Source organism: Oncorhynchus mykiss, chromosome 8 (genome assembly GCF_057628025.1).
Source record: "Oncorhynchus mykiss isolate SJ-2025 chromosome 8, ASM5762802v1, whole genome shotgun sequence".
In the NCBI taxonomy this organism is placed as follows: domain Eukaryota; kingdom Metazoa; phylum Chordata; class Actinopteri; order Salmoniformes; family Salmonidae; genus Oncorhynchus; species Oncorhynchus mykiss.
The window spans coordinates 69,549,489-69,571,771 of record NC_143029.1 but is presented as its reverse complement, the minus strand read 5'-3'; the positions used below and the strand labels follow the sequence as shown (position 1 = coordinate 69,571,771).

Below are 22,283 nucleotides of genomic sequence, written 5' to 3'. Positions count from 1 at the left end.
TGGGAAAGAGGTAGTTGATAGGGCTAAATTATAGGTGGGCTATGTACAGGTGCAGTAATCTGTGAGCTGCTCTGACAGTTGGTGCTTAAAGCTAGTGAGGGAGATAAGTGTTTCCAGTTTCAGAGATTTTTGTAGTTCGTTCCAGTCATTGGCAGCAGAGAACTGGAAAGAGAGACGGCCAAAGAAAGAATTGGTTTTGGGGGTGACCAGAGAGATATACCTGCTGGAGCGTGTGCTACAGGTGGGAGATGCTATGGTGACCAGCGAGCTGAGATAAGGGGGGACTTTACCTAGCAGGGTCTTGTAGATGACATGGAGCCAGTGGGTTTGGCGACGAGTATGAAGCGAGGGCCAGCCAACGAGAGCGTACAGGTCGCAATGGTGGGTAGTATATGGGGCTTTGGTGACAAAACGGATTGCACTGTGATAGACTGCATCCAATTTGTTGAGTAGGGTATTGGAGGCTATTTTGTAAATTACATCGCCAAAGTCGAGGATTGGTAGGATGGTCAGTTTTACAAGGGTATGTTTGGCAGCATGAGTGAAGGATGCTTTGTTGCGAAATAGGAAGCCAATTCTAGATTTAACTTTGGATTGGAGATGTTTGATATGGGTCTGGAAGGAGAGTTTACAGTCTAACCAGACACCTAAGTATTTGTAGTTGTCCACGTATTCTAAGTCAGAGCCGTCCAGAGTAGTGATGTTGGACAGGCGGGTAGGTGCAGGTAGTGATCGGTTGAAGAGCATGCATTTAGTTTTACTTGTATTTAAGAGCAATTGGAGGCCACGGAAGGAGAGTTGTATGGCATTGAAGCTTGCCTGGAGGGTTGTTAACACAGTGTCCAAAGAAGGGCCGGAAGTATACAGAATGGTGTCGTCTGCGTAGAGGTGGATCAGAGACTCACCAGCAGCAAGAGCGACCTCATTGATGTATACAGAGAAGAGAGTCGGTCCAAGAATTGAACCCTGTGGCACCCCCATAGAGACTGCCAGAGGTCCGGACAACAGACCCTCAGATTTGACACACTGAACTCTATCAGAGAAGTAGTTGGTGAACCAGGCGAGGCAATCATTTGAGAAACCAAGGCTGTTGAGTCTGCCGATGAGGATGTGGGGATTGACAGAGTCGAAAGCCTTGGCCAGATCAATGAATACGGCTGCACAGTAATGTTTCTTATCGATGGCGGTTAAGATATCGTTTAGGACCTTGAGCGTGGCTGAGGTGCACCCATGACCAGCTCTGAAACCAGATTGCATAGCAGAGAAGGTATGGTGAGATTCAAAATGGTCGGTAATCTGTTTGTTGACTTGGCTTTCGAAGACCTTAGAAAGGCATGGTAGGATAGATATAGGTCTGTAGCAGTTTGGGTCTAGAGTGTCCCCCCCTTTGAAGAGGGGGATGACCGCAGCTGCTTTCCAATCTTTGGGAATCTCAGACGACACGAAAGAGAGGTTGAACAGGCTAGTAATAGGGGTGGCAACAATTTCGGCAGATAGTTTTAGAAAGGGAGGGTCCAGATTGTCTAGCCCGGCTGATTTGTAGGGGTATGTGGATGTATTTAAGCAACATCTCAAAACATCAGTCAGGAAGTTAAAGCATGGTCGCAAATGGTTCTTCCAAATGGACAATGACCCCAAGCATACTTCCAAAGTTGTGGCGAAATGGCTTAAGGACAACAAAGTCAAGGTATTGGAGTGGCCATCATAAAGCCCTGATCTCAATCCCATAGAACATTTGTGGGCAGAACAGAAAAAGTGTGTGCGAGCAAGGAGGCCTACAAACCTGACTCCGTTACATCAGCTCTGTCAGGAGGAATGGGCCAAAATTCACCCAACTTATTGTGGGAAGCTTGTGGAAGGCTACCTGAAACGTTTGACCCACGTTCAACCATTTTGAAGGCAATGCTACCAAATACTAATTGAGTGTATGTAAACTTCTGACCCACTGGGAATGTGATGAAAGAAATAAAAGCTGAAATAAATCACTCTCTCTACTATTATTCTGACATTTCACATTCTTAAAATAAAGTGGTGATCCTAACTGACCTAAGACAGGGAATTTTTACTTGGATTAAATGTCAGGAAAAACTGAGTTTAAATGTATTTGGCTAAGGTGTATGTAAACTTCCGAATTCAACTGTATAATAAATAGAGATGACTTGATTAGAATGTTCAGTAACATTGCACTCTACTAAACAGGCCCCAGGACCTTTCGTTGTTGTTTCCATGTTTGGTTAATTCTACTCCATTATGTAAATATGTTTAGTTAAATGCACAATTGGGAGGGTAGTGAAGAGACGAAACCGCTTAGTGCCAAAGAACCCCATTTAGATGTCAACACTGTACAGTAGTGTATCTAGTATTCAATAGGACCCGTTTGCCCCAGAATCTCTTTCCTCTCTAGCGTGAAAACAAAGTTAAATCTTGCAGCTTCAGGGTCCCGGGCAGCGAGACTGGGAGCTGGGATTCTCTGAGGCTTTCGAAAGAGTACAATACAGCCACAGAGCCTCAGCGGAGCTTAAAATAGCGCTGTGTGTTCTGAGGCGAGAGGCTGGAGGGATGGGATAGGGGGAGGAGAGGAGGGTAAGAGAGAAAGAAAGCACTGGGGCACGTTACACAACAAAGTATTCCCGGATGGTTCTCCAGAGCCAAACTATCGCTTCAGATGGTCTTGTGAGCCTTGGCTCGGGCTCCTGCTGCAACGTGAGCTCAATTAGTTTCTGTAGCTACATAGATGAGCAAGACTACCTTGTTCTGAGTAGAGAAAATGTAGTATTTACAAGTGCTTATTTCACAGGCAGAGTGAGAATATACTATTTGTAAGGATGTTTCATCTGGTGGATATAAAAGGCAGCATATGTTATGCTAATCAAAATGGCAGTTTCTCATCATTTATGTCCTAGATTTAAATCTAGAATGTTCTACTGTTGATATTCCTTGATCTAAGTTGAAAATGGAGAGGGGTAGATGTGGGGGATAAAGCATCTTTCAGCATTAAACAACTGGCCATGGTCAATAGAGAGGCTCATTCCTAATTGAAATGTCCTTGTATCTGATATTTTCCATTATTTATGGTATATCTAAGCAAATCCCCTTCCAGAGCATACAGACTGGAACTAACCCTGACCTATTTAAGACAGCATCTGGTTTTGTTCTCCTTCTCGCTACAGTACCAACTCTCCCTAACCTCCATTGAGATCTCTAGAGGATGTCTTTTTAGCTGATGTGAATGTGTTGACAGGCCTACTGCACTGTAACTTGTATGGGGGGGGGGGGGGGGGAGAAGACGAAATGGACTGTTTCTGACACTATGGTGCCAGACAGCAGAATCAAAGGCATCTATTCAGCAGAATGTCAAAGGCATCTATTTATAGGATGGATATAATTCACCCGCATTTCTTAAAAGAAATTGATGTTCCACCCTTCAGAAAGTGAGTCCCAATTCTCCACCCCCAAAGTGTGGACTTGCCCACTCCCATTTGGGAGAAGGATGAAAAATCAGGACTCAGCCATTCTACATTCAAACTAGACTTTTTGTAAGTCTTACACAAGGAATGGGTTTGACAAAAATGAATCCTGTTGTATTGAATTCAGGATTCAATTTTGATGTGGTTTCAGGTATTGTATATAAAACATGTTTACCTGGCCTTTTACCTTGTTTGATGTGTTGTTCCATCAAAGGATGGATGGAAAGTAATGACCCTATCTGTTGTGATAAATTCACCTTTTTTGCATCCCACCTGCCAATCTGATCATGTATTGATCACAAATAGAGGTATTTTTGAAGCGGCTCAGCACAACCTGTATTAGCATATTGATTCACAGGAGTCTTCCTCATCTCTCTGACCTCAGCCGCAGCACTGGAGCAGGATGGGGTAATTAACATTGGGCTAGACTCCAATTAGAGCTATAGAGAACAGACAGACAATTATAATATACAGACAGTATATTATGATAATTGTCTGATCTATCGTCTGGGTTAGAAGGGATGGAGAATGTTTTTGTATGAATCAGCACCTACTATTGTGAACTTACAAGGCAACTACTTTGAGTTTTCAATTTACCATCTACCTATGTAAGTGTCCTGACATTTTAAGAAACAATTTGAGGACTTCAACATTCTGCACTCTCCAGTGACTCTTCTGGTACGGGGGGGTTTTTGTTTATCGTCCTCTGTATTCTCTCTTGGAATTGCCATCTGGCCTCTGGGTTTAAAGTGGTTATTTTACCTCCTGGTTATGTTCAAGAGCCATGATATATAATATTCACTAATCCTTTACGTCATCATATAGAATAGATAACAAGTACCCTCTCACTGTTTGTCCCCCTACCTCTCAGGTAGCTATGACCTAGTGGTTATTAAATTCGTTAGTGTTTTGCAGAGGTTGTGGTATTGTTTGTCCACATGCCCTTTTGACTGTGATGACAACAAGCTCAACAATGTGTGCATTGTACCAGAATAAGTCATACAGTAATGCACCAAGGTGAATGTCAGACAGCCACAATAGTTTGTAATAAAGGAAACATCACCTATTATTAGAAACTGCCCCTCGGTATGTGTGTGTGTGTACATGATTGTGTGTAGGCTACGTGGGCAGTGTAATGTGAAACAGTCCTTCAGGCAGGATAATTGAAGTTTTTTTTCTCATAACTTTAATTGAAGATGGTGGCCGCTATCTCAGATTTACAGCCTGGTTTACTGGCTCCAGTTTCTGATGGAGACAGCTGAGGCTGAGGCTGTTTGCTGAGGCTGTTTGCCTGTCATCCTTTCCCATGGTGACTTTGGCATCTTTTCACTCTGTGGAGACTTGACTCACTTTGTTTTTGTCTTCAGTTACTGTGCTTTCTTTACTCATGGAATTCAATAAACTTCTCCCCTCAGTAGATCAGTAGGGAAAGTATTTTAGATCAAGTATTTATTTATTTACCATAGTACTTATTTTCTCTGGAAACGCATCAAAGGAGAAACTGTAACTCGAAGTAGGTTGACTTTCTTTCCAGCGGTCTCTTGAGTGGTCAAAGCCCAGGTTCTGACTTATGCTGATGCTTGGTAAGAGTTTTGTTTTGTCATAGTGCCTTTTTATACTGTCCTCCTGTTAGTGGAGGATCCATAACAGCAGCATCAGACAGGGGGGAATGGCCAGCAACCGAGCTCAGGTTGCCCAGGAAAGACACTTGATCCTGGCCCACATTGCTCTCTGAGATGGGGGTGTTTGGTTCCGAGTGGAGGAAACTGGATCTGTAGGACGGGGTTTAGAACAATGACCTGCCTACCCCTCAGGAGCAGCTTCAACTACAAACTCTACAGATGGAGTGATCAATACCACACAAACACATCTCACTGTTTATCAGATCTATTAAAACAAATGTCAAATTAATGTTGTGTGGGATAGTGTTTGTTATGGCATTCTATGCCATGTCTTGTATAAAGTGCCAAAGTGTGTGTGTGTGAAGTTGGAACAGGAAGTAGAGGAGAACAAGCTACTGTCAGAGGCTCTCCAGACGTTAGCTACAGAGCACCAGGAAGTAGACCAGCAGTCCCTCTGTAAAGCCACACTATACACACTCACAGAGGATGACTGCTATGATGCCCTGTCAGGTCAGTCAAATCCAACGGGTCTTCATTAAACACTTGATGCATCCCAAACGGCGTCCTATTCCCTATATAGTGCGCTACTTTTGACCAAAGCCTAATGGGTAGAGCACTAGAAGTACACTATATAGGGAATAGGGGCAGTATGAGTTCTCCAACATCTGATATTTTCATTCAGAGTATTCAGATTTTTAATTGCAGGCTATCCTGTTTTTCTTTGACCTCTAACTGTTGTTGACTCGGATCATTTCTGAAAGACCTCCATAAACACCTCTATACAAAACGATCTATTAACGCTTCTGGAGTACACAGCCAGTTTATAGTTTCAACGTTTCTTTGCACAGGATACAGCAGGTGTAAAACAGTACAGTGAAATGCTTATTTACAAACTCTTTCCCAGCAATGCAGTTCTCAATATTCAGTATCAAGGTGAGAGGAAATAATATAAAGTACGAATATAAAGTAAGAAAACACACAAAGTACGAAAAGAAAAAGTACCAGTACCATATTACAATGTGCAGGGGGTACTGTATATGTAAATGGGTAAAAAGGATACATATTAATGGTAATATTAATCAATATAGCAGCAGTGTAAGTGGTGAGTGGGTTTGAATAAATAATGGGTTGACTATCGTGGCTCTGCAGCAATTAACTATAAAGCTGAGTTGTCCTTCTGTCTGAATTGTTCATTGAAACTATCTGGTTCCCTAACCATAGCTCGTCCCCACTCTTGTCAGAAGTGAAAAGCACTTCCCCTGTGGAGTTGTTTCTGTGTTGAAGAATAGGCTGGATCCTATATAGACGCATTGTTTATTTTTATCAGCAGCACAGACACCTTTAGGCTCCAGCAACACATATTTCTCCAGCAGACAGTAGGCTCTGGGGATGAGGGAGATTTCACTCTTTGTTTTGTCCTTTATACTGTAACTGGTTGGCAGTATTATTTGGCAGAGAGTTAATAATTGTGTTGTATGATTTTATGCTGACTGCCATAGCAATGGGTAGCCTATCCTTCAGATGGTCCTCGTAAACACACATTTTCACCATCTTTGATTATGCAATATCATAAAACCTCAATTGTATATGGATTGCTCATGACCATAGGCAGTTCTATCACATGAGAACATCACACAAAGAGCAAGTTGAAGTTAAGAGCAACTTTAGAGTATGTGTCTCAGAACATAATTCACCTCACATCCTCAAGCGCCCACAGCTTGGTCCATTGCCCCAGAAGGTCCCCAGGGCACCTCAGCCACCCCAGCCTCCCTCCACATCTTCCTGTCTAATGACCAATCCCAGTGATGCATTACACAGCTGGTTACCCAACCTGCTACACTGGCTAATTGTCTCCATGTTGGGCTCAAATAATTGCCCTTAGAACTAGTGTCACAGAGAAGTAACAACCTCAAAATGGCCTCTGCTAATGAATCCCAAGGCTGAGTCCGCTAGCTGTTGCTTCTTATTAAGGCTGAAATATTATCCCTTATTGAAAAGATATAGAAGAATTTAACAAGATTCTTATGTTCTACCTGGAACTTGTAAGTAATACATATGGCAACAAATACACATACAAGATTCATAGTAATATGTAATATGACTTAAATGGGTGGACGACATTTAGACATAAATGAAATGTTGCACGTATTGTATAAAAAAAACATACAAGAGACATGTAACCTAATCGTTCTAAGGTCTCTCATACATGGGACATACACATTTCTAGCAACTTAGATCATAGTAATAGCAAGCTGTTGCAGGAGACATTTAAGCTAAAAGCCCATTTACGCTTATTTCGAAAATGCGATTCCGAGGCTCCAGAGGTTTGCGGAGGTCAAATTGAGCTCCATACCGCATCACCATGCACCTCCCAAGTGTTCTAACAATGCTGAGGGCTCAATATACTGTAGCTATGAATTGACACGATTGCTTGACAGTAGGTGGGGGCGGGAGGTCCTGTATAAACATGAACTCACTTCCTTGACAACTTACTTCACAACAGCTCTGCTCCACGAAGCGCAAGAAGTATGAATGCCCTGAGTTCTGCAGAGGCCGTACCACTGTATATGGAGTACGGCCACTGCAGTTGTCGGATTGACCATGCAGAACCTTTAAGCCATCTAAGGTCTCACATACATGGGTCATTCACATTTCAAAGCACTTCCATACATACCACTGTCTGACGTCATTGATGCATGCAATGTTACTTATTGAAGAAAGAAGCAAGTAGTGCCCAGCAAGGTAACCTGTCTAAATAACTATCGCCTGTAGCACTCACATCTGTAGCCATTAAATGCTTTGAAAGGCTGGCCATGGCTCACATCAACACCATCATCCCACATACACTGGGCCCACTCCAATTCAAATACCACCCCAACAGATCCACAGATGACGCAATCTCTAATACACTCCACACTGCCCTCTCCCACCTGGACAAGAGGAACACCTACGTGAGAATGCTGTTCATTGACTATAGCTCAACATTCAACACCATAGTGCCCTCCAAGCTCATCACTAAGCTCGGGACCGAACACCTCCCTCTTCAACTGGATCCTGCACTTCCTGACAGGCCTCCCCCGGGTGGTGAGGATAGGCAACAACACATCCGACACACTGACCGTCATCACGGGGGCCCCTCAGGGTTGCGTGCTTACTTACCTCCTGTACTCCCTGTTCACCCACAACTGCGTGGCCACGCACGACTCCAACACCATCATTAAGTTTGCTGACAAGACGACGGTGTTTGGCCTGATCATGACGACGATGAGAAAGCCTATAGAGAGGAGGTCAGTGGCCTGGCAGTGTGGTTCCAGGACAACAACCTCTCCCTCAATGTCAGCAAGATAAAGGAGCTGATCGTGGACTACAGGGCATGTCCCCATCCACATCGACGGGGCTGTAGTGGAGCTTCAATTTCCTCAGGGTCCACATCACTAAGGAATTATCATGGTCCACACACACCAACACAGTCGTGACAAATGCCCAACAACTCCTCTTCCACTTCAGGAGGCTGAAAAGATTTGGCATGGGCCTTCAGATTCTCAAAGTTCTACAGCTGCACCATTGAGAGCATCTTGACTGGCTGCATCACTGCTTGGTATGTCAACTGCTTGGCATCCGATCGCAAGGCACTACAGAGGGTAATGCATATGGCCCAGTACATCACTGGGGCTGAGCTCCCTGCCATCCAGGACCAATATACCAGGCGGTGTCAGAGGAAGGCCCTAAAAATGGTCAAAAACTCCAGCCACCAAAGTCATAGACTGTTCTCCACCGTACGGCAATCGGTACCGATGCACTAAGTCTGGAACCAACAGGACTCTGAACAGCTTCTACCCCTAAGCCATAAGACTGCCAAATAGTTAGTCTGGGTAGGTATTGGTTAACTAATTAACTATCTGCATTGACCCCTTTTTGCACTACCCTGTTTGATTCATCACATACGCTGCTGCTACTGTTTATTATCTATCCTGTTGCCTATTCACTTTATACCTAGCTATATGTACATACTGTATCTACCTAGTACCCCTGCAAATCAAATCGGTACTGGTAGGCCGTGTATGAAACCAATATATCGTTACTCATTGTGTATTTATTCCGTGTGTTATTTTTCTATTATTTATTTATTTATTTATTCTCTGCATTGTTGGTAACTAAGCATCTCACTGTTAGACTAGACCTGTTGTTTACGAAGCATGTGTCATAGACATTTGATTTTGATATAACCAGAGGAAATGGAATTGTTATCTACAGTAATTACTCTATGCTTGGCCTTAATGTGAACTACCAATGGTTGAGTACTGAATTAGATATAGCACTCTGTAGTGGCCAGCTCCAGCACAGTGTACAGTGCATTCAGAAAGTATGAAGACCCCGTCCCCTTTTTCCACATTGTGTTACGTTGCAGCCTTATTCTAAAATGTATTTAAATATGTTTTTTCCTCGTCAATCTTCACACGGTATGTAGCCCATTATGACGAAGCTAAAACTCTGGGGGGTTTTCTACAACAACAAAAAACTAGTTATTTACATAAGTATACAGCCTTGAGACTAGAAATTGAGCTCGGTTGCATCCTGTTTCCCTTGATCATCCTTGAGATGTTTCTACAACTAGATTTGGAAAGGCACACACCTGTCTACATAAGGTCCAACAGTTGACTGTGCATGTCAGAGCAAAAACCAAGCCATGAGGTTGAATGAATTGTCCATAGAGCTCCGAGACAGGATTGTGTCGAGGCACAGATCTGGGGAAAGGTACCAAAAAATGTCTGCAACATTGAAGGTCCCCAAGAACACAGTGGCCGCCATCATTCTTAAACGGAAGTTTGGAACCACCAAGGCTCTTCCTAGAGCTGGCCGCCTGGCCAAACTGAGCAATTGGGGGAGAAGGGCCTTGGTCAGGGAGGTGAACAAGAACCTACTGGTCTCGCTGACAGAGCTCCAGAGTTCCTCTGTGGAGATGGGAGAATCTTCCAGAAGGACAACCATCTCTGCAGCACTCCACCAATCAGGCCTTTATGGTAGAGTGGCCAGACAGAAGAACTCCTCAGTAAAACAGCCTGCTTGGAGTTTGCAAAAAGGCATCTCTAAAGGACTTTCAGACCATGAGAAACAATATTCTCTGGTCTGATTAAACCAAGATTGAACTCTTTGATCTGAATGCCAAGCATCACTTCTGGAGTCAACCTCAGACTGGGGCGAAGGTTCACCTTCCAACATGACAATGACCCTAAGCACACAGCCAAGACAATGCAGGAGTGGCTTTGGGACAAATCTCTGTATGTCCTTGAGTGGCCCAGCCAGAGCACAGACTTGAACCCGATCGAACATCTCTGGAGTGACCTGAAAATAGCTGTGCAGCAACACTCCCCATCCAACCTGACAGAGCTTGAGAGGATCTTCAGAGAAGAATGAGAAAAACTACAGCTGTGCCAAGCTTGTAGCGTCACACCTGTGACGACCCTCCCACTGTGACAAATTATTTTCTTGTTTTCCTTAATAAGACATCGGTGGGCGGCGCTGTTAGGGTCATCAGCAATCGGGTGTGTCCCGGGGAGTAACACACCTTTCCCCCATACATCAAGGAGACTCTCCACGCAGACACACTGTTGTTTTTTTATTGTGGCATTTTGGGGCTTCTTTGTTTGTTTGTTTTTTGGCACCACTCAACGCCCCTCGTTATCACCATCTATGCACGCATCCACTCACTTACACTACTGACGACACACACTATTGTTACTTGCATATTGGTTACTTATATATTATTGTTATTTCTTTATATCTGCGTTGTCACCCTCTTTGTTACGGGCTAAGAGCCGGTTCGTAACAAGTGGGGGCTCGTCTGGAATATAAGTTTGGTTCAGAGACATTTTGGCATATAGTATTTTGTTGCATTATGATGGGTTAATGTTAATTGGGATGCGCTTTGGTTGGTATTCACTGACTAGTCTTGTTTTAAATTGAACTTCTATTTAAACAGGGAGTCACATTAAGATTAAAATCTCTTTTACCAGAGCCCTGTACACATTACAAGAAAAACAGAATATTAAAACAACGTACACGTGTATAAAACAATACAACAAGAAAATGAAAAATAATAAATAGACATTTTAATAGAAGCAATCACATTCAACTACACGGAGGTCCTCAATCAATCATTTAAACTGCCTGAGAAGCACCAGCACATCTAACTGCAGTGAACTTTGTTCTGCAAATTAGGGGCATAAAAGCAGATTTTCCCAAATCTGTGGAGACTGGAGGGATCTCTAGTGTTATCCATTCCTGTGAACGGGATTGGTAACTTAATTAATGATGTTACATATAGAGGGAGTTTCTGTAAGATTGCTTGATAAATAAATAAAAGAGAATGCAGTTCTCTTCTTACAGACATAGAGGTCCATCCCACATTTTATACAGACTACAATGATGAGTCCTAAAATTGTCCCCGGTGATAAAATGTATTGCTGAATGGTAGACTGCGTCCAAGGGTTTTAAAACAGGTTGCCGCATTCATGTCAACAATATCACCAAAATCCAATACAGGGAGAAGCTTTGTTCAAACAATCTTTCTCCTATTTTTAATACTAAGGCATAATTTTATTTCGATATAACAAAAACAATCTTGGATCTTAGCTTCTTAGTCAGATTTTTTATATGCGTTACGAAGGACAACTTGTCATCAATCCAGACACCCAGGTACTTATACTGAGAAAGAAGCTCAATTTGGGCTCCATTTATAGCGCAAATATGCAGGTCCTCAGGGTCAACATTATGTGACCTAGAGAACAGCATGAGCTTGGTTTTACTTGTATTTAACACTAATTTAAGATCTGTAAATGATTTCTGAATTGAATCAAAGTCATGCTGAAGTGTACAGGTGTACAAACCATTAGTCTACAAAGTGTACAGGTATTTTTGGACTTCCACCGATCTAACCATGGAGCTTCCCATACTAATGGTTGATGGTAGTTTTCCGTGTAAAGCCGGAACCCTCACCCTCGCTTCACTGCAGAGGGCTCAAAGTGGAGGACACCGACCTCAACTTCCACTATCAGCGGCGACTTGTCTCCCTGTCTGGCCACCCAGGTTCAGGAGAGGATTATCCCGCGATTCAGCAACAAAGGTCCCGCCGACTCCATTCAAAATTGCAAGTCTTGGCTGTCTCAGTAGCCTGTGCAAATCAGTATCAACTTCCTCTCTGTAGCCCTCCGTGAGCAGGAAATTGTTGCACTGAAATTCAGGGCATTCGACCCCATCCCGGAACAGGGCAAAGTATATACAATTCCTGCAGCGTTGATCACCCATCAGGTGGTTGTGTGCTGCATTGGAGAGAGGAACATTGGTTAGTCTCCAGGCCCCTGCCCAGGCTGGAAACTACTCGCTGTTGGGACAGCGGTGCGAGGAGGTGAGTACAATCTGCTGTGTATTTGCTACTCTGCGCTATAGCCTTTCTTTTCCCCTTTAGGCTTAACGACATGTTCCACTTTGGACTACATTGGGCAAGGTTACTTTGTTTGCTATTTTTGTGTGGTGTCTGTGGACGGAGCAGTTGTCTCGGGGGGCACATTCGTGGCTCGGGGGGACCCGCCAGTGTGCTGGGGGGGGGGGGTTCTGTGCCAGCGGGCTCCTAGTGCGTAATTACCCACCGCAAATCCACACAAAGACTAGGGTTGAGTTATTGTAGGATTCGGGGAAGCTCCTTCTCTCACCTCGCTCTCCTGTGGTGCCCAGTGTGATTGGCGCTTCTCTTGTTGTGGTCAGGTCTAGTGTGCTCAGCAGAGGGGAAGAGTGAGATTTTATTTTGCAGTTACTTGTGACTATGGCATCTAATGTAGATGAGTTCATTTGCGTTCCATCAAATGAACTGTTAGAATTATGTAGTAAAGAACAGCTGCTTAAGATCGCTGCACACTATCAGGTTGAAATTGGTGATAAATGTCAAAAAAATATTGAAGGCCAATCTGATGGAGAGGGTTATACTTGTACTTACCACTGGGGCAGCCTCTGCCAAGGACTCACCACCTCCCCAGCTATCTCCCCGTTTAGCCCTAGTTGTCTTTCTTTTGAACCGCAGAAAGAACTGCTTCTGTTAGTTAGAGCATGATTGCATATTGTTATACGCTAAAGCATGATCGTGTTAAGCATGAAAAGAAATTGGAATTTAAACAGGAATTGGAGCACGCTAAAATCAAGCTGCAACAAGAGCGGTTAGACTTGGTTAGGGATGGAAAGCTCCCGGGGGAGAGTTTGTTTAGGGAAGATGACCCTGATTTACCTAGGGGTCGCTCCTCTCTCGGTCGGGCCCCAGACACATTTGATATTGTTGGAAACTCATGGCTGTTGACAAAATTGTATGAGAAAGACCCTGAGACGTTGTTTGAGCACGTTGCTGAAGCTAGGAGTTGGCCTGATTCTGATCGCTCTTTAATGTTGCAGTGTGTGTTGACTGGTAAAGCGCAGGAAGCATATTCAGCTCCAACAGTGTCAGTCATGCTAAGGTTAAAATGGCTGTGTTTCAGATTTACGAATTGGATCCTGAGGCTTACCACCAACAATTTAAAACTTTAAAAGGGCTGATAAACAGACTCATGTTGAGTTTGTGTGAGAGTTATCTTCACAGTTTAATCGCTGGTGTTCCGCCTCTCATAACCGCACTTTCCAGGGGCTGTGTGATCTGACTATGCTAACGCAATTTAAGGACCCAATCCCTGATTGGATAGCCACGTACATTAACGATTGAAGACTGAAGACTCTCTGAAGCTGTGGTTTTTGACGGACAAGTATGTTTTGACTCTCAAAGGTGGCTTTGCAGAACCCTGTATTCGGACTGAGTGAGGGCGTTTGAAGAGATTTGGGCCTCGCCCATGGAGACACTGGTGTTTCTGTTCATCAAAACCTGTCACACCTGTCAATTAATGGGTGAACCTAATCAAGCTATTACGCTGGTACCGCTGTTTCCTATTCCCGTAGTCAGCCTCACTCTAAGAATCACTCTAAGAATGGTAGTAGTTACCTGTTCACTGTGATGTGTCAGACCACTAGGTTTCCTGCTGCCTATCCTCTCCGGTCTATCACGACTAAGTCTGTGCTAAAAGCTTTGACTCAGTTTATCTCGCTGTTTGGAATCACTAAGGTTATTCAGAGTGACCAAGGTTCTAATTTCACCTCTAATCTGTTTGGTTCTCCAACAACTCCATTTTAAACACAATTTTGCTAGCACTTATAGTGCACAGAGTCAAGGAGCCCTGAAACGGTTCCATCAATCACTTAAGTCTTTGTTGAGAGCTTATTGTACAGAGATAAGGATTGGGAGGAGGGGTTGCCGTGGTTACTGTTAGCCACCAGGTAGGTTTCACAGGAGAACACAAATTTCAGTCCAAATTACCCAGTGTTCGGACATAGTTTGCATGGGTTTCTAGCAGTGCTCCAGAATGACTGGAAGTCTCCCAAGCCACCTCAGCCCCTATTATCTTATGTCTGTGATTTCCAGCTACGCATGTATGGCGCTGGTGAGATGCTGAAGAAAAGCTGTCAACTTCACAGGGGAGGATGAAATAAATATTTTATCGGCGAGCTGAGCCTCGTCACTTTAGTCCAGGTGACCAGGTTCTTGCTCTGCTGCCAATTGTTGGTTCTCCTTTTAATAAAACAGAATATTGACGAAGTGGAAGCTGACCCCATCCGTCAGCTGTTCTATAGAGTTTATTCAGAGTTCTCTGGATGCTGAGGTCAGGTACATGCTGGAGAGTGATATTGCAGAGCCTTCTTTCTACAGCTGGGCTTTGTGTATCTTGGTCAGTAAACCGGATGGGACAAACAGATTTTGTACGAACTACCGTAAGGTAAACCGTGTCACTAAGCCAGATTAATTTCCTCTTCCTTTGGATGGAGGACTGTGTTGATCAGGTCGGAGCAGTGAAGTTTGTGAGCAAGTTTGAGCTGTTAATGGGCTATTGACAGGTGTCACTGATGCGTGGGGCATGCAAAATATCTGCCTTTATTACACCCTCCACTCTGTACCGGTTATGAGTTTCAGCCTGCTTAACAGCACCTGTCACTTTTCAGTGCCTTATGAATAGGGTTGTCTCAGGTATGGTGGGGGTGTGCTGTTTATCTGGATGACGAAGAGGTTTATGCAGATACTGGTGGACACGTTCTCTCGTGTGCGTTGTTCCTGAGTGTTGTGACGTATGCATGTCGTTCACGTGACCGGCCACTGTTTATTTTGTGTATTGTTGTCCTGTCATCTGTTCCCTGCTGTCCTCATTTTATGTATTTCCTCTTCAAGGTTGCTTCCTGTCAGCAAAGGTTTCTGAGGTCTGGGGAGGACGAGGTTGGTTGGGGCAGTGGGGCAGCTTAAATACAAACATTCTGCCCTGGTGAATATATACATTTTTGGGGGTTTTGTTGGTGTGGTGTTCTGGGGTCCAACAGGACAATGACACCAAGCACACAGCCAAGACAAAGCAGGAGTGGCTTCGGGACAAGTCTCTGAATGTCCTTGAGTGGCCCAGCCAGAGCCCGGACTTGAACCCGATCGAACATCTCTGGAGAGACCTGAAAATAGATGTGCAGCAACGCTCCCCATCCAACCTGACAGAATGGGAGAAGCTCTCAAAATACAGGTGTGCCAAGCATGTAGCGTCATGACAACCCTCCCACTCGGTCTGCCAAATTCTTTCTCTCTGCTCTTGTTTTCCTTAATAAGATGTCGGTGGGTGTAGCTGTTAGGGTCGTCAGCAAAATGGGACACACCTGGGCTCGGGTGTGTCCCGGGGATAAATACCCCTTTCCCCCATACATCAAGGAGACTCTGTCCACACAGACACTGCTTTTTGTTATGGCATTTTGCGGCTTTGTGTTTGTTTGTTTTGGCACCTCTTAACACCCCTCATTATCACCATCTATGCACGCATCCACTCACTTACAGTTGTCGTGTCTTTGGTTATGCCGGATTAAGTGATATGACATGCTATTCTATAAAATCCTTTCTCTGTAATTAATATTACCTGATTGAGCTAATCATGTGAATGTAATTAACTAGAAAGTCGGGGCACCACAAAATAATATTTATAGAGCACTTATCTTCCGAATAAACTCTTATAAAGACCTAGTAATATTTGACATCAATAGCAGTCAATATTAATCGTCACCTTATTTCAGTCTCATCTGAAAGTTGTAAATTCTTGGTTATCTTCACGAACCCTCGCTAACAAGTTGAATCAGCAATACAAAATTGGGTTTAATTAATTATTTACTAAATACCTAACTAATTACACAGAATTACATATACACAGGATTAATCATATCTTGATTACAACTTATGTCATAAAGGAAAACGTCCCTAGCGGACGGAACAGATATGGCGGCTGGTTACATAAAGAAAAGGGGTCTGGGTTTGAGTGAAAGAGCTGGAAGACTGAAGAACAAAGGGAGAAGTGATGTCTCTATCGGGCCATGGGCATGTACTCTATTGTAAGTACAGAATCTTATGCATTCTAAATTACCGCCCATTTGGAAAAGGGAAATGCAATAAATATTTACTCTGAGCTGTGCTTCAATAGGTTGGTGGTAGATGGAAGGCCGTGTTGCCCAACAGAGTCCTTTGTCCTTTGAAGAGTGTCTCTGGTGGTGAACGGTATATGTTGTCGTCATTGTGTGGTAGATGGGATACTCTGTCCGTCCTTTCCTAGCCCGGGTTTACAGCGGCCGCTGCTAACTCAACGGCTAGGAGGTATCACTTCTGTAGCGAATAAGAGTTTAAAGTTCATACCATTCGCAACCAAAGCTCACGCTGAGTTTGGCTTCGTTCTGTAGTTATTATCTGAATCCTTCTGACATCGGACTGTCGTCCTAATGTACCCTGAACAGAAGGTTACATTTTCGGCAAGGGCTTATATAGTGGAGGGAGAAGGGTGTGTTTCATAATTTATAACCCATGTCTCTTCACAGGGGCGGGCCACTGATTGAGCAGAGCCCTAACCTTATGAAAACCCAAATCTCTCATTTGGAAGCTAAAATTACATTTAATCTTTTCACAAATAATTGTATATTTAAACATTTGAATTGCACAACAATTCCATGTGAATCTGATAACTATAATGTGTAGACTTTCCCAGATACAGTTTAGGTCGTCCTGTCATCAGTCATAATGTCTCAGATGACAACCGAACTGACATCATATTCATTAAGTACCAACGCATATTTTCAACTGGTTCTATTATCAAAATACGGTTCATTTCCCTCCACTTGTTTGATGTTCCCAGACTCTCTATGTTTAACAAAGGCTATTCAAGAGAGAGGGAAGGGAGAAAGGTATTTATGGTATTTATAAACCTTACACACAGGCCAACGTCATGACACAGTACACTACTGACTACACACACCATTGTTACTTGTATATAGGTTACTTTATTTAATAATTTTTTTTTTTTTTTGTAATAAATTTGCAAACATTTCTAAACCTGTTTTTGCTTCATCATTATGGGGTATTGTGTGTAGATTGAGGGGAAACAAAACAATGTAATCCATTTTAGAATAAGGCTGTAACGTAACAAAATGTGGAAAAAGTCAAGGGTTTGAATAATTTCCGAATGCACAATAGCTATTCCCCAGCTGGTGATTATTAAAAAAAAATTATTGGACATAAGATACTGTAAAAACACCAGAAAATCATCCCCAAGTGATTTTAATTTGGGGAATCTGTTCCAAAGTATTCCCGCATAATAGAGAAATGTGTGATTGTATACAAATGTAAGCAAGGTTTCAAATTGTTTTATTCAACTATGATCTGTTTGGCTACTTTCGGTCAATTTGCAGTTTACAAATTATTTGTAATTATGTTCCGGACCCCTGAACAACCACTCAAGAAAAAAATCGTCCCAAGGCTGAATTTAGTTGATCTCTGCCCTAGTGCCTTGCAGTATAGTGGTTGATATTGTATACAGGCTACAATAGGAGCGTGCTGCTGTGCTATACAGTTTGTGCCTTTTAGAGTGATCCCCGTTACTCTAGGATTGTTGCATTATTCATCCATCCACAGTTATCTACTGGTCAGAGCTCTCTCTCGCTCCTCTTATAAATATACCATGCTTACTGCATCTATAATGAGATGATAAAGATCGACCAGCATGTTATGGAGCAATATGAGACCTGTATCTTGTTTGTTTACATAATAAAGATACATCAATGAATTTTGTCCATTTCTTTTATTGAACTTTAGTTTTGGATTAAGCCACATGACCCACGTTTATAAATAGCATTACTCTATAATGAGAGATTTGAAGCTTTGTTGTTCCCAGAACTGATCATGCCAGCTCAATTTTTGAATTTAAATGCTTTATTGGCATGTCAAAAAAATGCATTTGTATTGCCACTATCATTAAGTTCTTGAATATTTAGTTAGTCATGCCAGCTCCCTAACCCCAGTATCTCAGCTCCTCCTCATTGTTTAGAGATTCTGTTTCCCCTCTGCCTTTTACTGGGTGTTAATACCTGTGTTGTCCCTAGTAGCAGTAGAGTGAGGTCTAGGTGAGAGGCGGAGCCAGAGTACTGTACTAACCACAGCAGACACAGCACCCGGAGGAAGCAGAGCATTTATGTGGCTTCTCATTGGAACACTATCCCACAGGTGGGGTTTCGCAGGCTCCAGGGAGGGAGAGGAGGAGGAAGAGAGAGTTCAGTCAGTCACTACTGGGTGGAGGAGTGTGCAGGCAGGTTGCAGGTCTACGAATAGAGTTTTTGGACTAGGTTTCAGCTAAGCTTACCATGTTTTGGACTGAGCTCAAAGGTGACATGACCCCCTCTGTCTCTCTGGCCACTGGCATCCCACTCCTGCAGATTCTGAGAACAAGCATTCTCTCTCTCTGAACGGCTTCCTGTTTGTGGTCAGACACTCGATTGAAGAGGAGGAAGAGGAAGAGGGGAGAGAGCCCCCTCTGTTCAGCAGCAGCCTCCATTGCCGTACCACCCTCAGGGAACGGCCACCGCCAGCGGAATGTCCGGGGAGGGTAACCATGGTAACCAGAAGGCCCAGTGCAATGGAGTAAAGAAGCACAGGTAGGATCACGCTCTACTTAATGTGATGTAACGGCTTGTTTCCCACGTGGTTTCCAGCTTGGTTTTCTTGTCTCCTTTCTTCTCCAGTGTGTGTAATAGCAAGGATTGTATCCGTGTTTGGCTCAATTCCATTATTTTTAGTTGATCGTTATATTTCATTTCAAAAGTGTGTTTTATCACGTGTGACATTTTGTAGGAAATGACTTTGTAGGAAAGACTCACCAGTCAAAATGTTGTTACTGCTGATGTCAATAATGTCATTATAATGAATAATATTTGATCACTTAGCATAAGTCTTTGATGACTGTTGTGGTGCTCAGAATAGACTGTCAGCAGCCAGCAGCTCTACAGTATAGTATGTAATGTGATACCCCAGTCTGTCTGTCTTTCTGTTCCAGTGTTTTTTGTTTGAGCACCCAAGCCCCATAGACAGGTTTCTCTTGTTTTTCCATCCACAGTTATGTCATTCGGATTCAGCAGACTAGTGCCTTATTGGTGCTTCGTACACTGGGTCAGAGCAGAAACCTACTTTCTTTACGTGGATGAGGATGGTGGCATGCCCTTTTTCTTAATCCAACAATTGAACAGTGAATAATTTACTTGCAAGTACTTGCCAGCTTAGAGAAACAAAGACCGTGAGGAAAGGGGTGTGTGTGTGTGTGTGTGCGCATGCACCTTTGTGTGTATTGAAAGAGATTGATGAGAAGCTTGTTTATACATTATAAATCCTGTCAGACCCTTGTTTGTGTCTGTGGCTGTGTGTGGATACAGTACATTCGGAAAGTATTCTGACCTCTTGACTTTTTCCACATTTTGTAGCGTTACAGCCTTATTCAAAAATGCATGAATATTTTTTTTCCCTCATCATCCTACTCACAATACTCCATAAAGACAGAGTGAAAACTTATTTTTTGCATTTATTTCAAATGTATTAAATATTTTTTTAAAACATGACTTATTTACAGAGGTATTCAGACCCTTTGCTATGAGACTCGAAATTGAGCTCAGGTGCATCCTGTTTCCATTGATCATCCATGTGATGTTTCTACAACTTGGTTGGAGTTCACCTGTGGTAAATTCAATTGATTGGACATGATTTGGAAAGGCACACACCTGTCTATATAAGGTCCAACAGTTGACAGTGCATGTCAGAGCAAAAACCAAGCCATGAGGTGGAAGAAATTGTCCGCAGAGCTCAGAGACAACAGGATTGTGTCGAGGCACAGATCTGGGGAAGGGTACCAAAACATGTCTGCAGCATTGAAGGTCCCAAGAACACAGTGGCCTCCATCATTCTTAAACGGAAGAAGTTTGGAAGTTTGGAACCACCAAGACTCTTCCTAGAGCTGGCCGCCTGGCCAAACTGAGCAATCGGGGGAGAAGGGCCTTGGTCAGGGAGGTGACCAAGAATCTAATGGTCACGCTGACAGAGCTCCAGAGTTCATCTGTGGAGATGGGAGACCCTTCCAGATGGACAACCATCTCTGCAGCACTCCACCAATCAGGCCTTTATGGAAGAGTGGCCAGACAGAAGCACTCCTCAGTAAAAGGGACATCACAGCCTGCTTGGAGTTTGCCAAAAGGCACCTGAAAGACTCTCAAACCATGAGAAACAAGATTCTCTGGCCTGATGAAACCAAGATTGAACTCTTTGGTCTGAATGCCAAGCATCACGTCTGGAGTAAACCTGGCACCATGCCTATGGTTAAGCTTGGTGGTGGTACCATCATGCTGTGGGAATGTTTTTAAGTGACGGGGACTGGGAGACAAGTCAGGGTTGAGAGAAAGATGAACAAAGCAAAGTCCAAAGAGATGCTTGATGAAAACCTGCTCCAGAGCACTCAGGACCTCAGACTGGGGAGAAGGTTCACCTTCCAACAGGACAACGACCCTAAGCACACAGCCAAGACAACGCAGGAGTGGCTTGGGACAAATCTCTGAATGTCCTTGAGTGGCCCAGCCAGAGCACAGACTTGAACCTGATCGAACATCTCTGGAGTGACCTGAAAAATAGCTGTGCAGCAACACTCCCCATCCAACCTGACAGAGCTTGAGAGGATCCTTGGAGAAGAATTGGAGAAACTCCCCAAATACAGGTGTGCCAAGCTTGTAGCATCACACCTGTGACGATCCTCCCCCTGTGATGAATTATTTTCTTGTTTCCTTAATAAGATGTCGGTGGGCGGAGCTGTTAGGGTCATCAGCAAAATTGGACACACCTGGGCTCGGGTGTGTCCTGGGGATAAATACACCTTTCCCCCATACATTAAGGTGACTTTCTCCAAACAGACACACTGTTGTTTTTTTTTGTGGCATTTTGGGGCTTCTTTGTTTGTTTGTTTTTGGTACCACTCAACGCCCCTCGTTATCACCATCTATGCACGCATCCACTCACTTACACTACTGACGACACACACTATTGTTACTTGCATATTGGTTACTTATATATTATTGTTATTTCTTTATATCTGCGTTGTCACCCTCTTTGTTACGGGCTAAGAGCCGGTTCGTAACAAGTGGGGGCTCGTCTGGAATATAAGTTTGGTTCAGAGACATTTTGGCATATAGTATTTTGTTGCATTATGATGGGTTAATGTTAATTGGGATGCGCTTTGGTTGGTATTCACTGACTAGTCTTGTTTTAAATTGAACTTTTATTTAAACAGGGAGTCACATTGAGATTAAAATCTCTTTTACCAGAGCCCTGTACACATTACAAGAAAAACAGAATATTAAAACAACGTACACGTGTATAAAACAATACAACAAGAAAATGAAAAATAATAAATAGACATTTTAATAGAAGCAATCACATTCAACTACACGGAGGTCCTCAATCAATCATTTAAACTGCCTGAGAAGCACCAGCACATCTAACTGCAGTGAACTTTGTTCTGCAAATTAGGGGCATAAAAGCAGATTTTCCCAAATCTGTGGAGACTGGAGGGATCTCTAGTGTTATCCATTCCTGTGAACGGGATTGGTAACTTAATTAATGATGTTACATATAGAGGGGTTTCTGTAAGATTGCTTGATAAATAAATAAAAGAGAATGCAGTTCTCTTCTTACAGACATAGAGGTCCATCCCACATTTTAAACAGACTACAATGATGAGTCCTAAAATTGTCCCCGGTG

The 22,283-nt window shown here is 43.2% G+C and overlaps 1 protein-coding gene across 2 annotated transcripts in view; it reads left to right on the top strand.

Annotated features, from left to right (window-relative positions):
- The window catches only part of LOC110530412 (oxysterol-binding protein-related protein 1-like), a 42,011-nt gene that overhangs the window by 5,484 nt on the left and 14,244 nt on the right, over window positions 1-22,283 (top strand). Inside the window, exon 2 of one of the 2 annotated variants that reach the window (XM_090182416.1) lies at window positions 18,929-19,147. In XM_090182416.1, the coding sequence (XP_090038542.1) occupies window positions 19,086-19,147 (62 nt within the window). In that variant the 5' untranslated portion in view covers window positions 18,929-19,085. Of the gene's footprint in view, window positions 1-18,651; window positions 19,148-22,283 lie in introns of those variants that run through there. The other variant, XM_090182415.1, reaches the window with a different exon arrangement.